This window comes from Phacochoerus africanus, chromosome 7 (genome assembly GCF_016906955.1).
Source record: "Phacochoerus africanus isolate WHEZ1 chromosome 7, ROS_Pafr_v1, whole genome shotgun sequence".
Lineage (NCBI taxonomy): Eukaryota > Metazoa > Chordata > Mammalia > Artiodactyla > Suidae > Phacochoerus > Phacochoerus africanus.
The window spans coordinates 54,690,550-54,711,483 of NC_062550.1; the positions used below are offsets into that span (position 1 = coordinate 54,690,550).

General features: G+C 34.2%; 1 protein-coding gene across 1 annotated transcript in view; it reads right to left on the minus strand.

Moving 5' to 3' along the window:
• Nucleotides 1–20,934, minus strand: part of ETNK1 (ethanolamine kinase 1) — a 55,885-nt gene that overhangs the window by 5,856 nt on the left and 29,095 nt on the right. Inside the window, exons 4-7 of the mRNA XM_047787400.1 lie at nucleotides 18,571–18,713; nucleotides 9,268–9,351; nucleotides 7,138–7,298; nucleotides 98–171 (exon numbers count right to left, since the gene is read on the minus strand). Coding sequence (XP_047643356.1) covers nucleotides 98–171; nucleotides 7,138–7,298; nucleotides 9,268–9,351; nucleotides 18,571–18,713 — 462 coding nt within the window. The remainder of the gene's footprint in view (nucleotides 1–97; nucleotides 172–7,137; nucleotides 7,299–9,267; nucleotides 9,352–18,570; nucleotides 18,714–20,934) is intronic.

Genomic DNA, 20,934 nt, shown 5'->3' on the forward strand with positions numbered 1-20,934 from the left:
TGACTGAAAATAGTAACTGCAATATCCCCCATGAGTTCTTAATGCTAACACAAAAAAGTAGAGACACATATAATGCATACAGTAAAATTAAGCTTACCCAAGGAAATCAAAGTCAATAGTGGAGTATTTGGCTTGAATCAAAGCCCACAATCCCCAAAAGAAATGAGAAGCCTAAAATGAAGGGAAGAAAAATCAAGAATTATGATAACGCATTTCTTTGTAAAATAAATATCAAACTGTAAATTTCTTCCTTTTTCATCAATTTCATGCACTTTTTTTTTTTTTTTTTTGCTTTTTAGGGCCGCACCTGAAGCATATGGAAGGTCCTAGGCTAGGGATCAAATGAGAGCTGTAGCTGCTGGCCACAGCCACAGCTACAGCCACAGCCACATGGGATCCAAGCTGCATCTACGACCTACACCACAGCTCACGGCAATGACACATCCTTAACCCACTGAGCAAGGCCAGGGATCGAACCCGCAACCTCATGGTTTCTAGTCAGATTTGTTTCCACTGTGCCACAACAGGAACTCCCTAAAAACAATATTTATTGACCCAACAATTCTGCATAATCAACCACAATATAAAGTTAAACAACTTGACTGATATCAGAGAAAAGTGAGTCTTAAGACTTAAAGAGTAAACAGATGATGTGTAATTTGGAGCTGTACAATGATACTGTGTGTGCTTTACAATCTATGATCAGTTAAACATAATATTTTAAGATTCTGATAACAGTAATAAGACTCCACTTCCCAAGAAATACTCTAACTAGAAATACTATTAACTAGGAAAAGAATTACTGTGTGGCTGTGAGCAACTTAACTAACCTCACTGTACCTTGTTTCTCTCATCTGTAAAATGCAGGTGTGATTAATTTGCAATAAGAAATGTATATTTGGTCTTCATCCACTCTTCCTGGCTCATAACAGCTCCCCAAATCCTTGGACTTTCCTAAGTATATGAGCAACTGGAAGCATCTTTTGTTACAATATTTGGCCTTTTGTTATTGGTTCCTGAAATAGTTCCAGAGCTATAAAAGTGAAAGGAATGTCTTATTACTAATAACCCCTTTCAATCACATGTTAATGAGGTATCTTTTGGAAAGATACAAGGGCTTAAGCACAAGGGCTTAAGCACAAGGGCTGGTTTGCCAGAGGAACTAACCACATGACTAGAGCATTGGAACTTTCAGCCCTACCAACTCCAGGCCTCCAGGGAGGGAAGAGGGACTGAAGACTGAGTTCAACCAATGACCAGTGATTTAGTCAATCTTGGCTATGTAATGAAGCAGCCTTTAAAACCTAAAAGGAAGGGGTCTGGAGAACTAATTGGTGAACAAGGATCTATACATGCTAGAAGGATGGTGCACCCTATATCCACAGGAACAGAAGTTCCTGTACCCAGGACACTTCTGGACCCTACCCTACTATACCTCTTCATCTAGCTGAATCCTTGTAATATCATTTATAATAAACTTGTAAACATATGTAAACATTTCCCTGAATTCTGTGAGTCACTTTAGCAAATTAATAGACACCAAGGAGGGAGTCGTGGAAACCTATTTATAGCCAAGGGAAAGAAGCACAGGTAACATCCTAGATTTGCAAGTGGTTCTAAAGGGGTGATGGGGCAGTCTGGTGGGACTGAACACTAAACCTGGGATCTGACTTTTTGACTCTGTTAACATTTGCAATGATGGTTCAAAAGCAATACTGGGTAAAGCTCCTGATACCTTATCATCATCAAAGTAGTAGCACCAAACTGTATTAGAATAGTAGTCTTCATTGCCACACACTCACAGTACAAATGTAATCTCACTAAAGAATGGCCTTTATGAAGCTATTAAAATGACTGTGCACTCTCCACCCTTGAGTACATGATATCCTAATATTCTGTGGGATGATATAGGAAGTACACATAAAGCACATCTGCTGCACCCCCAAAGCATGAAGGCTGTCTCAAGGAAAAATACATATGACTTGAGTTGTGAGCTAAATTTGAACATTTTTAATGGAACATTATTTTTACTTGAGAGAAATGACATATGAACTAGAGTTATTAGACTTGAATATTTGGCAGACATTTCTCATTTATAAAAAAGAGAACCTGTCATTTCAATGAAAATAACTGACAACATTTGTTGCCAATGATAGACTTTGACTATTCTACTTAAAATTAGAACTTTGGAAATTTGTACTCAAATCTGTGAGCTCACCAGCTTCTCAATAAAGTATTCAGAACTTTTTTGGTGATATCGATGTGATTTTTAATATAATATTTGTATAATATAATATAAAATAAGTATTATATTTTTATATCATATAATGTGGTGAATTGACTTTTAGAAGATCTATACAACTCAATAAATCCTTATTTTCCAAATAACTAATGAATGACATTAAAATTACAAAATCACACATTGGTAATAGAGCCATTCAAAGTGCAAGATGAACTAATGGAGTTTAATGTGATTCAGTTAACTAATGTGTTCAGACTGAACATTACAACTAACCTTTAAGAAGCTATCACTTGTTGAGTTTGGGTGAAACATCAATTCTCTGAAAAGGCAAAATACTCCTCTTTTCCAACATGTATAGGTGAAACAGGATTTTATTCATACTTCAACCAAAACAATACATTGTAAGAAATGAAATGCAGAAATGAGAATCCAGCTTTTATTAAGCCAAACAGTACAAAGATTTGCAAAAAAAATGAAATTATGTCTTTCTTCTCACTAAAGTATTTTTTGTTTTGGAAAATAGCTATTTTTCATTTTTAAAATGTTTATGTCAACATGAACTTTTAAAAATACATATCTAATAAATATTTGAATTTATTTTAATTTCCAATATGGCAAATATTGATAATTAAACCATATAAATAAAATCTCGCAGGAGTCTTCAAAAAAATTCAGTGTAAAAGAGGGTCGTGAGACCAAAAAGCTTGAGAATCACTAATCTAAATCACCTCAGCATATTCTAAATGACATAAAAATCATCTGCAAATGGTATCATAATCTCTTCCTAATAAGTTGGTTTTGTAAAAAAAAAAAAAAAGACTAAAATTAGGGGACATTTTATACCTAAAAAGAACATCAAACCCGCTCTCTTCACCACTTCCAAGCAGTGTTGGCAACTGTATTTCTCAGTTTTTATTCATATAGTAATATAAAATAACTAAATGATTCTATACTAGAGAAGCATTATACATAAAAGTTCACTACTTAAAAGGTAGGTAACACCTTTTATAGGGTGAAAAGAGACAAGTTTATTTCTAACATTAGACTCCTAAATGGATGAAAAGGAAAGTGAGAAAAGAGCCCATTCATTTACATTCCCCAAAATGGCAAAGAGAGAATACTAAAGTACAAATAATATTATCATCTATGACTTTGTGATTTACTAATACTACTTTTCTCAGATTTGAAAGTTACAGATATGTAAGTTTATTTTTAATTCCTAGACTACCCACATCTGTTTGCAAAGAAAAAAACTAAAGCTTTATTTGGTGAGCAAATAACTAAAATGAATCCTCAAACTTTTTCTGAAAAAATATAACTTTAATATTTTACTTCAGGTACCTGTACCTGAAGTGTGCCAACAATCTGTCTAAAAACTCCTCAAAGCTTAAACAACCCATGTATACTCTCTTTGGTTTTATAAAGTAAATACTTACTTTTAACATCTCAATATTAATTTACTAAAATGAGGTCTTTTAATATTTAGAAGTCTGAGCATGCCATGAGCAATAAACCTTCTTTCCCCTCTTATCAAAATAACTTCACTATATATATGCTGTCTTTATGACAAGTAATCAAGGAATGAGCTGTTTCAGAAAAGGAAACAGTATTTAAAATACAACCACAAGGAACAAGAGGAACTTGCCAGAGGATACAGGGAAAAGGGCATTTTAGGGAGAAAGGAATAATCTACACAAAGGCATACATGCTTAAAATCTTGGAGTATGCAGAAAACAGATGACTGTGCTAAGAGGGGAAATGGGAGGTGAGGAATTTAGTGGGAAATAAGACCGAATTTATAGATACTATAATTTGGATTTCATTCTGTAGGTCATAAATTAGATTCTAGCTACTGAAAGGTCACTTTAAAAATATACAGTACCAAAAATTCCCTTGTGGCTCAGTGGGTTAAGGATACAGAGTTGCTGTGGCTATAGCGCCGACTGCAACTACCAGCGCAGGTTTGATACCTGGCCTGGGAATTTCCACATGCCACGAGTGTGGTCAAAAAATAAAATAAAATAAAATGAATTAACATGAATTAGCATGAATTAACAGGTACAGAAAAAACATGGAGGTAGGACTTCCCATCATGGCTCAGTGGAAACGAATCTGACTAGCATCCACGAGGACTCAGGTTCGATCCCTGGCCTCATTCACTGGGTTAATGATCCAGTGTTGATGTGAGCTCTGGTATAGGTCACAGACGTGGCTCAGATCTGGCATTGCGTGGCTATGGCATAGGCCGGTGGCTACAGCTCTGATTCGACTTCTAGCCTGGGAACCTCCACATGCCGTGGATATGGCCCTAAAAAGACCAAAAAAACCCAAAAACCAAAAACCAAAAACCCCAAAAACACCTGGAGATAAAGAGCCCAGTAAAGACTAACATAGTGAGAGATTAAGGCCTTAATCAAAAGTCATGCAATCGAGGAAAAAGGGTTGGAATGGACAGAATTATGGAAGCAAAAAAAAGAACTTGGACATAGTAAAAATGTGAGATTAACACATGAAAGAAAATTCCTTCTTTCCTGGTTTCAGAATACAGCAACACAATGGATAACAGCATTTTAATTAAGTCAATATAGTAATAATGATCCCATTAGGGTGCAGAAAATAATGGGATAGACGACAGGGTGCAGAAAATAAAACTCAAGTTTGGACACACTGTGGTCAAATATGAATGGGACCCTGGATAGACAGAGTCAGTACTGATCTGGGGCTTGACAGTGGGAAGAAATTCAACTTGGGATCATTAACAGAAAGGGCAATAAAAGCCATAGAACTAGATCACCCAATAAAAGAATATATAAAGGGAAAGGGCAAGAGTAGGGGAGAGCCCCAAATCCAAACACTAAGAAACACTGACATTTAAAGGGACTGGAGGAAGAGAAAGAAAAAAGGGAGCTACATCACCTAAAATCATGCTTAAACAGAATAAACAGAGGAGTTCTCGTCGTGGCTCAGTGGTAATGAACCCAACTAGAATCCAATCAGTGGATTAAAGATCCAGGGTTACCATGAGCTGTGGTACAGGTCTCAGACGCAGCTCCGATCTTGCATTGCAATGGTTGTGATGCAGGCTGCCGGCTTCTGCTCCAATTTGACCCTTAGCCTGAGAACCTCCATATGCCATGGATGTGGCCCTAAAAAAAAGCAGAATAAGCAGAAACAGCAGGCATTCTAAGATCAATGGGAGAACATGTCATTGATTCAACCAACAGTTCTACTCAAAATAGACATCAGAAAAGCAGGTAAAGAAGTCACATTTCAGCACACCCTCTTATTTAAGTTGTATTCTGAACGGCTCTGGGGAAATGCTGCTTTTAAGACTAAGGAAAGGGAGTTCCCGTCGTGGCGCAGTGGTTAATGAATCCGACTAGGAACCATGACGTTGCGGGTTCGGTCCCTGCCCTTGCTCAGTGGGTTAACGATCTGGCGTTGCCGTGAGCTGTGGTGTAGGTTGCAGACGCGGCTCGGATCCCGCGTTGCTGTGGCTCTGGCGTAGGCCGGTGGCTACGGCTCCGATTCAACCCCTAGCCTGGGAATCTCCATATGCCGCGAGAGCGGCCCAAGAAATAGCAATAACAACAACAGGCAAAAAAAGACAAAAAAAAGACTAAGGAAAGAATACACCTTTGAGCAAATATTCCCCATGTCAATTGCAGATAATAATATTAGAACTAGAGTAGTAGCCAAAGTAACTTCAACCCACTATTCAACTATCAAAACACCTTAGCTAAAAGCTCATTCTAACAGCATCATGTCATTCTCAAAACATAATTTAAATAAACTAATTTTTTAAAAAAATGCATTTACAGTAAACAGATATGAAAATAATAAAGGATTAAAATATCAAAGATGTGGGAAATAATAGCTCATCAAAAGAAGGTCATGACAACAAAATACTAGTAGTTATAAAAACATTACTTCTATTGATTCTTCTAATCTGCTTTTATCATTAAGATGTGAAGATTAGGGAGTTCCCATTGTGGCTCAGCGGTAACAAACCCAACTAGTATCCATGAGGACACAGGTTCAATCCCTTGCCTTGTTCAGTGGGTTAAGGATTCAGCATTGCCATGAGCTGTGGTATAGGTCACAGATGCAGCTCGGATCCCGCATTACTGTGACCGTGGCATAGGCTGGCAGCTGCAGCTCCAATTCAAGCCCTAGCCTGAGAACTTCCATATGCCTGGGGTGCAGCCTTAAAAAAAAAAAAAAAAGTGATGATTTGCTATATTGTGGAAAAGTCTCATTTCCCATAAATCTGTCCTTGATTATATTTTTAATAATATAAAGGAAGAAAATTAGATATAATATAAAAAGCTGCTTCACACATTAATCTAAACTAGAATACATTCATTAAACAAAGAATTTTACTGAGGAGTTCCCGTCGTGGCACAGTGGTTAACGAATCTGACTAGGAACCATGAGGTTGCGGGTTCGATCTCTGGCTTTGCTCAGTGGGTTAACGATCTGGCATTGCCGTGAGCTGTGGTGTAGGTTGCAGACGCGGCTCGGATCCCGTATTGCTGTGGCTCTGGTGTAGGCCGGTGGCTACAGCTCCGATTAGACCCCTAGCCTGGGAACCTCCATATGCCGCAGGAGTGGCCCAAGAAATAGCAAAAAAACAACAAAAAAAAGAATTTTACTGAGCACTCCATGTGGCTAGGTATTGCTGTTCTAGAGGTTGGGGATACAGTAATGAATGAAACAAAATCTTTGTCTTCAAAAGCATTACAATAGGGCAATTGTAAGCAATCTCATCTCGTCATGATTTTAAACAAATGGCAAGTTTACAAAAATTAAAATGGGAAATTGTTTCATAAAATGATGAAAAAAAAATTTAAGTTTTTAACATTAAGAACCTTTCATTAACTGTTAAAACTTACCAATGCAAACTGATTGACTTGAATGAAGAGTATTTCTACTTCCTTTTCAGTAACTTCGGTCCCAAAGCCCTTGTATTCTTTGTAGGCTTCAAGGTAAGAACGCAGCCACTGGCCCTGTAGTTCTCTACTTGGATAAAGACTATAGTCTACATCACTCACACCTAAAGCAGAAAAAGTACACAGAGATTTTTAAAAACACATTACACATTTTCTGCATACTTTAATAATCACTACCATCTACACATTTTTTCAGATATTAAGTACTTCTATTTTTGGCTAAAATGCTAGATATTAAGTAAACTGCATTCATTAAAATAATAAACCAATTATGATGTATTCCAAATTAAATTCTAATGTTCCATGTAGTTGATCACCGTAAACAATTTTCATTGCCTCAATTTTTTCCTCAAAGTGTGAAGCCTGAAACACCTGCATCAGAAGCCACAAATCTCATTTTAACAAGTATCCCAGGAGATTATTATGAGATTCTTATCACACTAATATCTAGAGTATTTCCTAGAACTTTTTAAACCACTATTCACAGAATAAGAAATATATTTTATATTGAAACCTTATACATGCATCTGATACTAAGTTTCACAAAATGATATTTACCCTAAGTACACCTTCCAGCTCTGGTACTTTCTATTTCTTTTCCATTCCTTGCTAAAATAATTATGCCACATACCTGATCTCATGACATGTAGCTTGAAAAATACTAATCTAGTTCATAGTATTTTGCCTAGCATTCAAGGCTCTTCATAAGTTGGTCCAGGAGTTCCCACTGTAGCTCAGTAGGCTAAGGACCCAATATTATCTCTGTGAGGATGTGAGTTCCATCCCTGCCTGGCTCAATGGGTTAAGGATCTGGCACTGCCATAAGCTGCAATACGGGTCGCAGCTGCATCTCTGATTCCACCCCCAGCCCAGGAACTTCCATATGCCACAGGTGTGGCAGTAAAGAGAAAAAAAAAAAATTGCTCTTAACTTACTTTTCTGGTCTTATAACACTCTATTCTCCTTCATGAATTTTATACCCTACAGAAATAGGTATACTCACCTTGAAGTTTTCTTCCTTCTTCCTGCAGTGTCCTCCTTGCTCTTCCATGTGCACATCCAAATTCTACCTAACTTTTAAGTTTTAGCTCATTTTCTTTTCTACACAAAATCATATTAAGATCACTGAAGTCTCCTCTTTTGTCTCCACGGCAATAAACTATATTACTAATATGGTGATACTTCATATGCACAACTGCTTTCCTTCCTACGGATATATATGTACAACATGAATGTGAGGATATGGCCTGAACACGCTAAGTTTGGTGGAGGGAAATAATTGAAAACATGTAAATTAAAACTTTCCCCCAACTCTTCACCCAGTCTGGTAATTTACAAATATATGAAAATAAATGAATACATAAATGTATACAAATTCGGTGATGAAAAATTCCTACTAAGTGTAAACCATCCAGAGGAATTCATGTTTTAGAGCATTTCATGTTTCTAAGTATAGCCATAAAAATTCATTTTAAATTATTTCCACTTAAATTTTTTTTAAAAACTTAAAACTTTTATATTTGATGGTAATAAAAGATTATGTTCAAGAGTAAAATTAACCAGCTTTTCAAATATTTATAGTCAATGCCAAACATTAAAAAAAAAAAAATTCTTGAGCTTTCTGGTTAAGCTCAAGAAAGCAAATAGAAAGAGCAAAGGCTTTTTTATGTGATTAAAAAAAAAAAAAACGTTTTCAAATTTTGGTTCTCTTCATTATACCATGACCCTGGTGAGTCATTTTACTCATCTGTAAACTCGGAGTATTACCCAACCCACAGAATTGTTGTGTAGAAAAAATTAGATGAGATGAGATTCATGAAGCAACTGACACTATGGCATTCTTAATAAAAGTCACCATCATTTTTTTCTTATTTTTCTTCAGAAACTAACAAAGAGGTTGTCATCTTTTTGCTCCAATAATTAAGAAAAACCAAAAGGTCAGGAAGAAAATAAAAATTTTTGCTCCTGCCCCAGATGATCTTCCTTAAATAAAAAAAAAAAAAATTCCTAAAAGTATCCTTTCAAAGTTATAATGCTATTCCATCAGAGGAACATTGATTCTCTGCATTTTACCTGCAAATTCATTGAAATGATTTCCAATATCATATGCCAGGTAGTTGTATCCAGAATATTCATAATCAATGAACTGTACATCACCTATGTGAGACACAAAAACAAAGACATAAGAAATCACATACAGGATCAGAAAATCCCTATGCTATTTGTAATTAAATAGCTTCCAATATTTTGTCTCATTGTATGTGCTTGGTTACATGCACTTCTGAGACAATACAGGGTAAGGCTGTGAATTTTATGGCAATGAGCTTTACAAAATTCAAATTATGTATCTTGGTCAACAGCTTCTTTGTGAACATTAATGTTCACTATACTAAAGAAAAGCCAAAATATAGTCATACTCCAAGACCAAATAAAAGCAAAATATGTCTTTAACCACACGGGGGCATCAGTTACGTAAAAATTTAAGTTTAATTAGAACTGAAAACAATCTTTGGAAACTTAAATATCTATGCAATTTTAACAAAAAATTAATCTGTGATACTCCAACAGTGAATTGACAAGCTATCTACATATGGAAATCAAAAACAGGTTTTCAAAGACTTGAATTTTGTGAACCCTGCTGTTATAGCACTTGCTGATCAACGTTAACAACATTCCTAATTTGAGAAGTTAGTTGGTATCAAACTTTCCTGAGATGCTACATAACTACGGTTTCCAATAGCATACTTGATCAGGATTAAGGTGGTTGCTTTATCATGTAAAAGCAAAGTTATAGTTGATTTTAAACATTTCTTAATTTGAGGAATTTTTATATAAAGAGATTCCTATTCTAAATTAGTGCCATATATCTATCTATCTATCTATCTATCTATATATATATATATATATATGCATATTTAATTACAATTCTCCAAAGACTCTTTTGTTCTGCCAGTCAAGCGACATACTCTGGCTTAGGAACATTTCATTTTTGAGCACTGAGTACTCTGAGGGTTTGGTTCAACAAAGATATAGGTCCTATTTTTTTAAAAGAGAGATGAGAAAAAGTTGAAGACAGAGAGAAACATTAAAAAAAATAAAAATATAAATGGGTCACTGTCTACACCAGGGAATCACAAATCCAAAGGCTAATAAGGGTTCAACAGTTAAAAAGGACACATGAACAGAGACGGCTGTTAGAATAGTTTCTTAGCTGCTGATATTGAGAAAATGCATAGCTTATCTTTTAAAACATGAAGTTGAGGTAACAAAACCAATTCCTGGTCTATACACACTGGCTTTTCCCAGATAAAAGAGCTTTTGAACTGACTTGTGTTAATTCAGATTTACATGTTTAAATTGGGGAGATATGTTGATCATATTCAAACTCTGGAAAAGAGAACAATATGACCAAAAATGTCATGGCAAGTGGAGTATTTTACACAAAAGCAAAAAATTTACTATAACTGCATTTAATATATAATTCAAAACTTTTTTAAATAGTCAAGTCTAAAGTAAAATAAGTGAAATCATCGAAGTATAAAAAGCCCAAAATCTATATACGTATTGACAAAACAAAAGGTTTTTAAAGGTCAGTGACTACATAAACCACTGCAATTCAACCAATTTAAATGCTTGAATTCACAAAAACTAAACTATCCCACAGAAAATATTAAATTTAACCAAATCACTTTACTAAGCTGCAGAATGGGAAGGCAGAATAAGTTTTAACAGATCACTTTACTAATAAACTGCAAAATGGAAAGTTAGAACATATTTTAAATTGATTTCTAGGCAAGACCATCATCATGACAAAGCAATTACAGCCATGATAAAAATTTCATTTTCAAAAATCATGACCAGAATTACAAATATTACATGAAAAAAGACACAAAATAGTAAACACAGTGATCCAAATTATTAAAATATTATGCTTGAAGAGAGGAAAAAAAATATATAGTACTTAGGGGAAAAAAAAAAGAGCAATGGAAATAAACCAAAACAAAATGTCTTTACTAGTTTCAGTTAAGATGAGGGACAAGTGACCTTTTTTCCTTATATTTTAAATTCTTTACAATAAATACTACTTTTAGGAGGAGAAGATGACAGCTTAAAAAGATTAGGATGAAGAGACCAAAGACAATGATTTGGGAAATACCTATATTCACTAGTCTTCAAGAAATCAGGATTCCAGAGGACTTACCAAGTTGTAGTACTAAGCCAACCGAATAGTTTTAATAAACAGTTTTTATATTGCAGCTGTTGACTGCTTTAGCTCTTTAAATACAAATTATTGTAGAGCTCATATTAACTATAACATGCCAATAAAAATACACAGCCCAGTCCTGAAGCTTACTTTTGCCACATAAACAAAAGCTTCAATTTCAATTTTCAAAATTATATTTAGAATTTGGCAAATATAAGTAAGACGGCAGGTAAAATATGCCTGCTTGCAGAGTAAATACAATTTAAGTAAAGCATAGATCATTTTAACAAAAGTTAAATTCTGTTTCAGTATGAAAATTTTAGCTATGACTTTTTGTAGTAGCATTAATTCATTAAAACTAGCCTTTATTTTTAAATGCTATGTTGAGTTTATAAACAATTAAAATTTTAAAAATAAGAAAATGAATCTAACAAGATACAGATGAGGCTGTTACCAGGCTCCGTGCATGTGAACAAGTGATGCGATAAACCTCCAGTCAGTGCGTTTAAGAAGCACGGGTGCGCCGCCACATGGCAGCAACAATGGCATACCTAATCTGTAGCAGATGAAGAAAATTTGGCAAACTCACATTTTACAAGACACAAAGCTTAAAAGGAAAAAAAAATGTTTTTAATCTGCATTAACTATCTTTTCAAACTACTGCAAACAAAGTGGAACTCAACCTTAAATTTAATCTTCTGCAACAAAGTAAAATCACAGAGGCCTGCCTCTATTTCGGGTGCCAGAAAAATCAAATTACTGGAAAATGCTTTCCTACCAACAAAAATTACACAACTTTTTCCTACAAAACTTCTAATTTCTAAAATTTCCAATTATTTATAGGAATATTCACATCACTTTTAATAATTAATAGTTCATATGGCATGACTATCTTGTTAATTGTTTTTTTTGGGTTGTTAATTGTCTTTTGTCTTTTTAGGGCTGCACCCATGGCACACGGAGGTTCCCAGGCCAGGTGTGGAACTGGAGCTGTAGCTGCCAGCCTACGCCACAGCAACGGCCTATGCCACAGCCACAGCAACGTGGGATCCGAGCCGTGTCTGCGACCTCCAACACAGTTCATAGCAATGCAGGATCTTTAACCCACTGAGGCCAGGGATTGAACCCACAACCTCCTGGTTACTAGTCAGGTTCATTAACCTCTGAGCCAGGACGGGAACTCCTATCTTTGTTAATTCTTTAAGACAAAGTTTTAATTGGAGATTCTAGGGTGGAAAAGTTAAAATACGCCTAAAATTTTACACAAAATTTTGTGTGTATGTGCATATTCTGAGGAGATTTTCCAGATTCTCAAGGGATCCTTGATCTCTAAAAAAGTAAAGAAACAGCTTTAAGGGCTAAGAGTATATTTTATCTGTATATAATCAGCACATTGACTAGGACCTAATGGGAAAAGCATAAGATTAATGAATAAAACTATAATTTGAATTTTCAAAAAGTACATTTTTCTTTTTATAACTATGTTTCTTGTATACTTTCACAGTAATGAATTACACATTCTACTGAGTTAAACTGCTCAAATCTCAGTATAGTTTAAATATAAACAAATATTTACGTGAAAACCAAAAAAATTAGTTTGTTAAACTAAGACTATATGATTCATATGATCCATTAATTTGGACTCCTTTATTTTGTTGTTGTTAAGGAGAAAAGGACAAAGATAAAAAGCAAAATAACCAATGTGAAAACATGAAAACCTTTCCAAATCATTCCACTTGCTCTATAGGGTTAGCTATGGCAGAAAGAGAACAGAAAGGAAAAAGAAACTATGATTACATTAATGTTGGCAAAATGCTTTCTCTTTTACACAGAAAAAGGAAGTATTCTTCTCTGGGAAACTCTGCCTTCATCTCTCACTCTGGTGTCCAGTTACTTTACCCTGGAAGTGTACACCCTCACCATAACACTCATCATTCTGATCGCAAATATTTGTTTTAATGATCTCACTCCTCCACTATATGGCATGGCTTCCCTTCAGGGAAGTAGGAAGAGCAATCAATCCCTAGTACACAGGAAATATTCAAATGCTAGTGAAATAAATGGAGGTTTTGCAGAGAATGCTCAGACACAATGATAACAGGTGTTTATATGAGGGTTGGGGTGAGAAAATAAGCATGAAATACTAAGGAACAAAGTGTGGTATTTCTGACATTCTCATTCAAACATATGATTGAACATACCATGGGGCTGAATGTGTGAGTAAAGAACACTAAACCAATACCTAGTTTGGGTAGCTCTTCCTTAATAGTTCAGGTTTTTGTGGTCCATTTAAGAGTTTTTTATTACCTGATTTAGAGATATTTTATACTAATAGTGATCTAGAATATAAGTTAAAACAAGATTAAGATTATCCTTCATAAAAATTCCACCCTGGAAAACAGGTTAGCAAATTAAAAAATAAATTTGTATTTACTTAAATTTCAAAATAAAAAAATACCCTCTCATTAAGACATCAGTAAAATAACCACAACTACAACAATCCCTTTTCATGAATAGTAAAGAGGGTAAGATTTAGAGTCAATCAAGTAGCTAAGAATGGTGACACCCATTTTCTACTTATATTGTTTAAAACTCTTAAGAAAAACCTAGTTTATAATTCCCAGAAAAGCTTTCTTTTTCTTCCACTCATTTGTATTTCCTTAAATAGCTGTAAATCAGCTTCTTGTATTTGTGGACAGAGTAAACAATCAATGGCTGCCATTACTGAAATTTAAAGTTATGTATTAGATCTTTACATGAGCTTTTATGAAGAAATGAAGGGAAAACAAGAAACAAAACAGCCACCAATAAACATTCTGACAGAGTATCAAGACATGAGACAACAAACTCAAAGCTTTAGCAATTACTTCTAACAATTACTACAGCAGTTAAAAGATGAGTTGAAATTAAAATAATAGATTTGAAGTCAGTCAATAAGCAATGCTGAAATTTGTTCCTCTTAGCCTAAATTCTTTTTAATTGTTAATTTAAAAGAGGACTGGTAAGTCTTACAGTTCAGGCGTGAACCACTGCTTTGGGTTTTCTTATTATGCAACAGATTCTATCATTTTATCATTAGGTATTCTTTTCTTACCTTTTTAAGATGTCATTTCACTGAAGACAAGGAATGGGCCGCTGTCTTACCAACCACCTAATTCCTGGCACTGACTAACTTTTCAAAAATCTTGACAGCTACCATCAACTTCAGAAAGGAAGCTTACTCTTCTCCCATACTCCTGAGTCCTGTCAACTGACATGATGAAAACAAGTAGAAGCAGTACTTCTTCTGTGATGCCTACCAATTCCCATAATATTCGCAGGTGAAAATGCCAATAAACTGCAGAGTGCTCAGTCTTTGTGTATGTATGTACATACACACACACACAAACACATATATGTACATACACACTTACTTATATACATTTTTACACTTCACATTAATCACTCAAATTATAGTTAAGATAGAATCTACACAATGCACTTAGAGACAACCTGAGCTATCATCTTATGCCAATGAAGCATAAATTCTTCCAGCTTATAACAACCATTTTCCCTTTTTCAGAATCAGATACATTTTGTATAATGCATCCTATAAACATAATACAGGGGTTGGCAAACAATGTGTTCTCAGGCCAAATCCAGCCCAATGGCTGTCTCTACACAGTTTTATTGGAACCCAACCACACACATTTGTTCATAACTTACATGAACAGTATGTGGCTGTGTTTGTGCCACAACAGAGTTGAATAGTGGAAACAGAGACTATAATATGGTATGAAAAGCCTAAAATAAGTACTACCGAGCCCCATAATATGGTATGAAAAGCCTAAAATAAGTACTACCGAGTTGGAAAATGTTTGCCAACTCCTACCTTGGTATAATAGCTGCAAATGAGTGCTGCTAAGTATCTAGTCTGGTGCTAGACTTTACAGGCATCATCTAAAATCTTCTCAGGAACCATCTCAAGGAGATATTATCTCTAAGTTACAAAAATAAAAAAAATTTAAAAAAACAAATAAAAGTTCTAGACTATCAGCAGTATAAGCACTTGCTAGAAATCTGTTAAACATGTAGTGCCCTAAGCCCATCAACAAAAATTCTTGTTCAGATGGTTTTGGATAGAGCCCAAGAACCTCTTTTTCCAAGTACCCTCAGTGATTCTGGTGCAGAGAGTAAGGACCAAACTAAACACTTAATGAAGAGATAAAATGACCTGTCTAATGGCACTTACCATCATATGTGACTGAGCAGGGATTTGAACACCAAGCGTGCTTAGTTCCAAAATCTATATTCTTTTTGACTTCTCTTAAATTACTTAAGAGTTTGCTACTCTTTTAAGAGTAATGTATCTGCTTTTAAGAGTTACTTAGAGATTTTTAATCTAGTTACAATACACAAAAACCTAAGTTATTATGATTGAAAAGTACATGCAGAGACTTCATGATAATACAGGATAAATTCACGAAGTGTAAACTAAAACCTGTACTTCCAAGAAATTAAGGGTCTGAAACACACTAAAGAGATACCAAGCTTGATGATGCAAAGGACAGTCCTGTGATTTGCACCTTTATATGTAAAAAAGGTAAAACCCTGAGCTCGAATCACATGAATGACTTAACAAATAATAAGTCAAATTTGTGAACATAATATGCAGCTTAATCATTTATTCTATAAAGAAACTATTTTAATTCCAAAAGACAACACTTGGCTCTTAGATGCTATAACAAGGTAACAAGTTAATTAAAGAATTTTGCAGTGCACATTTCTAATTTTAATAATGCTCCTTGATATTATAATTACAAGTACTAATGCTATGCTACAACTCAAATATACATTTTTTTCTGCTTATTAAATTTACTACATTTATGCAATTTACTTTTTTAAAATATGAGGTATGTTACTTTTCCTTATAACTTAAGACAAATATGTCAGTCACCTTACTTCAAATCCATTAGCTCTGAATGTGAAACAGAATAATAAAAAGAATAAGCTTCTAGCCACATTTTCATGAGTTTTAGCTTTTACCTGAACAACATTCCAACCATGTTTTCTTAATGCTTACGTATCAACTAATCACACAGGGTTCGATTTTTTTTAAAAAATGCTGCAAAGTTCAAATGGACAGTATAAAACCAGTGGTAAGAAAAAAATTATAGAATATCTCCATAACTAACACACAAACACAACCACAAAGACAAGAAACAAAAAAATGGTACATAATAGACTTCTATGAATTAGGGCAAACTCTAAAAGCTATATCAACATAATACACTTATTGAACTGTGAGCTCTGTTCTTCTGTGTAGGGAAAAAAAATTAGACACAAAAATATGATTTAGGTAACCCTTGGTAAAATAAACAATGACAATCTTGAACTCTTAAAGCCAGACTGAAGCATTAATATTTTACTTGAAAATGAGAACTTTTTCATATCACTATCAATAGTTTAGATAGGCAACTGGTTAAATAAAAAAGTAAAAATTGACTTTTTATACCTAAGACATAGTAATCTGATTTTTTTGGTCCCTTATATTTTAGTTTATAAGCAAGTTTGTTCTGTGAAATGAATATGCCAAAGAAACTTATAAAATAAAAATATGAAAAGTTAAAATTATATTCCAAAGGAAATAACAGATTCTCTTAATTAACTTGCAGTTAAAAATAAAGCTGAGTGTCCACTTCAAAAGTAAGATGAAGACCCTCACTTGAAATTCCATTACATAAAATAATGTGTTGTTAGATCTTGCACTGAACTTAAAAGCTAATACATCACTTTAATGTATAACTAATACTCCTGTCTAATAAATGGCATTGAGATTTGGTTACTAGTATATAATGTAGTATATATATACTATGATAATTACACACAATAAGTGGATAGTAATAAATTAAAGGACACTGTCAAGTATTTGATGTTTTAGTGTACAACTGAAATTTTAGCAAAATGATTCCATGAAGACTTCAAGACATTCGAAATAAAGATGTTGGCTCCGAAAACTTTTTAAAAAATAGAATCTCTAGTCTACATTAGAATATCAAATATAGAAGGTACTTAAGCATGTTTTGGAAAATACGTACTTAAGTCTATGATCCTTGACAGTGTTCTTTGGTTGGTTTTCTTCAAGTTAAAGTCAGTTACAAATATTAAAAGCTTTTGCATTACAACAGTCTCAGCTTACAATCTGATAAGAATGGTCATAAATAATAATTTAATATAATATGACCACTTAGTCAGAATTCTTTGGCTTTAATATCTTCGCAATAGCACACCTGAATTCAAAATAATTTTCCAACTATAATACCTATCTTCAAAACTGGTTTCCCAAAAAATGCAATAGCTTCAAAGTTTCAAAGAGACTTTTTGAGTTAATATTAATCTTTCAACCAAAACTGTATTTTAAATTTCAGTTTGGTACTGAAGGGCATCTACCATTTAGCAACCAAACCTCAAACCACTTTATCCAATAATATAATACAGCCATGTGTCTCTCAATTATGAAAACAGAGAATTTGAATACGGCAAGATAGGAACAATCCCAAAAAACATTTCACAAAAAGTATCACTGTCTATACCTCAAAAACTATTAAACAATTTAATAGAGTGTCTTGATTATTACTTTAGTAGATAAAATTTCTGCAACTACAAATAAAATTTCCTTCATCTGTGGCTCTCTCCTTAGCATCAAAATATCTAACAAATCAGTGTAATAAACAGATAATAGGAAACCTGGAAACATATTTGTTTCTAATACTGCTGTCTTCCTCCCACCCAAAACTCAAAAAATTTCTGTGTTTATAACGCAGTGCAATGTTATTTGGTTTTTCAATAAATCCCATGACAAGCAGATACATTTTCAAACCATGAATTACCAAATATTTACAGTTAAATTTATAAACAAAGTTGTTTTATCATTTTTTCATCTTAAACTCTTTAACAGAAACCAAAAACTGTTTCTAATAAACCAATTCTAAGAAACATATTTTATACAAATATATAGAGAATATATATTCCTAATTTAGCAGATACCATGACTCTGTAACCAAAATAAAACAATGATGACTTCATACATGTTTTTAACCTTTGCATTTGAATTAATTTACTGACAGAAAGATTAAAGGACCATTAAGAACATAAAGAAAAAACTTTACTTACTGCTAAAGTCAAATACCTACCTTGTTTCTCATTGTAGATTATATTCTTACATAATAGGTCATTATGGCAAAGCACAACTGGTGAGCCCAGGTTGGAAAGAATGTCCTTCATCCAAGTCATCTCTTCCTGAAGAATCTGAGGGCTTGGGATATCACTTAGGAACCTTTTAGTTTAAAAAAAAAAAAAATTGTTTATGTTAATGACATTTTTTTGAAATTTCATTAAAACTAAAACTTTTTTTTCTTTTTTTTCCTTCCAGTTTTATTATGATATAACTGACACACAGTACTGTATAAATCTAAAGTGTTCAGCATGATTTAACTTACATAGATCAGGAAATGATTACTACAATAAGGTTAGTGAGCATCCACCATCTCATAGATACAAAATAAAAGGAAAAAAATGTATTTTTTTTGTAATGAAAACTCTCATGATTTACTCTCTTAACAATTTTCCAAGAGTTCCCACTGGTTCAGCGGGTTAAGAACCTGACTAGTATCCATGAGGATGTGGGTTCAATCACTGGCCTTGCTCAGTGGGTTAAGAATCCAGCACTGCTGCAAGCTGTGGCATAGATGGTGGATGAAGCTTGGATCTGGCATTGCTATGGCTGTAGCATAGGCCAGCAGCTACTGCTCCAATTCAGCCCCTAGCCTGGGAATTTCCATATGCCACAGACGAGGCTCTAAAAAAAAAGACAAAAACAAAAACAATTTTCACATATAACACATAGCAATGTTAGTTTATCATGTTGAATATTATCGAAGCTTTTGACTACTTTCATCCAATTCCCCCTTCCCCACACCCTACCTCTGGTGACCACAGATCTGATCTCTTTTTCTCTGAATTAGTTTGGTTTTGAAATATACATGACCTACAACACTATATTACTTCCTTGTGCATGACACAGTAATTCGATATTTCTGTACATACCAAAAAATATCTGTTAATAAGTTCTTTCCATTTATTTTTTCATTCATTTATTTACTGTTTTGGCTTTTTTAACGCTACACCTGTGGCATATGGAAGTTCACAGGCTAAGGGTTGAATCAGAACTACAGCTGCCGGCCTACACCACAGCCGCAGCAATGCAGGATCTAAGGCGTGTCTGCAACCTACACCAACAGCTCACAGCAATTTCATATCCTTAACCCACTGAATGAGGCCAGCGATGGAATCAACATCCTTATGGATACTAATCAGGTTCATAATCTGCTGAGCCCCAACAGGGAACTCCAAGTTCTTTCCATTTAAATGCAGAGACTTCTCATTTAAAACAAGCCAGTTATTTTAGAAGCTGGAATAAAGCAAAACCATTATAATAAACTTAAACACGATTAAAAAGAAACTGAGCCACGGTTAAAATGCAGGGCAGAAAACTAAAAAATTTATCATTACAAATTGGGACAGAGGAGTAATATATATTAGCTAATAACTAGCATTTACTAACACTATTCTAAATGTTTTAGATTTATCTCTATTTGATAGATGGGAAAACCAAGACACAAGCTTAATAAAAATAGGTTTAAGTATATTATTTAAAGTTATAAAGATTGTCCATTAAAGAACTAAAACATCTATTTCAAGCTTGGAAGGGTGAATGCAGCTAAATCACATTTGAAACTCAACAGATTATCTACTATTAATGAATCAACTCATTATATGATAATCATACAATTGTTAATCATATAAATATTATGATATTATATGATTACCATATAGCATACTCATCTTTACAGAGAATTGCCTCAGCAGTCAGACTGGGAAAGGTGGGAGTTAGTATGGCAAACAAGATTAGTAATCATGGCTTTTTATCCTACTCTTTTCTGTACTGTTTATTATGCTGTATTTGTAATAATTTGATAAAAATAAAATGGAACAAAAATAGAATGCTATTAATTCCTCAATAGCACCATTAGACTTACAAAATTGCTGTTTGTCTACTTTCTTTTCTTCCCTTAATATTTCAAGCCAAGTTCTTTTCATTCTTTCTCTATACAGCTTCTCATATTACCCCTTACATTTCCATTATTTTCAACACAATACAGATTCTATATCACTGAATTTACTTTAATGAATGTACCTATTAAGGTGGCTGCTACCAGTATTCTCCCAACTACTGCATTCTCTTCCACACATAGCTTCCAATAGAAATCCTTATATGAGCTTTTTAAAATGGTGTAATTTTAGAGTTCCCATAGTGACCCAGTTAATGAACCCAACTAGCATCCATGAGGACGCGGATTTGATCCTTACTCTCGCTCAGTGGGTTAAGGATCCAGCGTTGCCACGAGCTGTGGTGTAGGTCACAGACATGGCTTGGATCCCACGTTACTATGGCTCTGGTGTAGGCCAGCGACTACAGCTCCGATTTGACCCCTAGC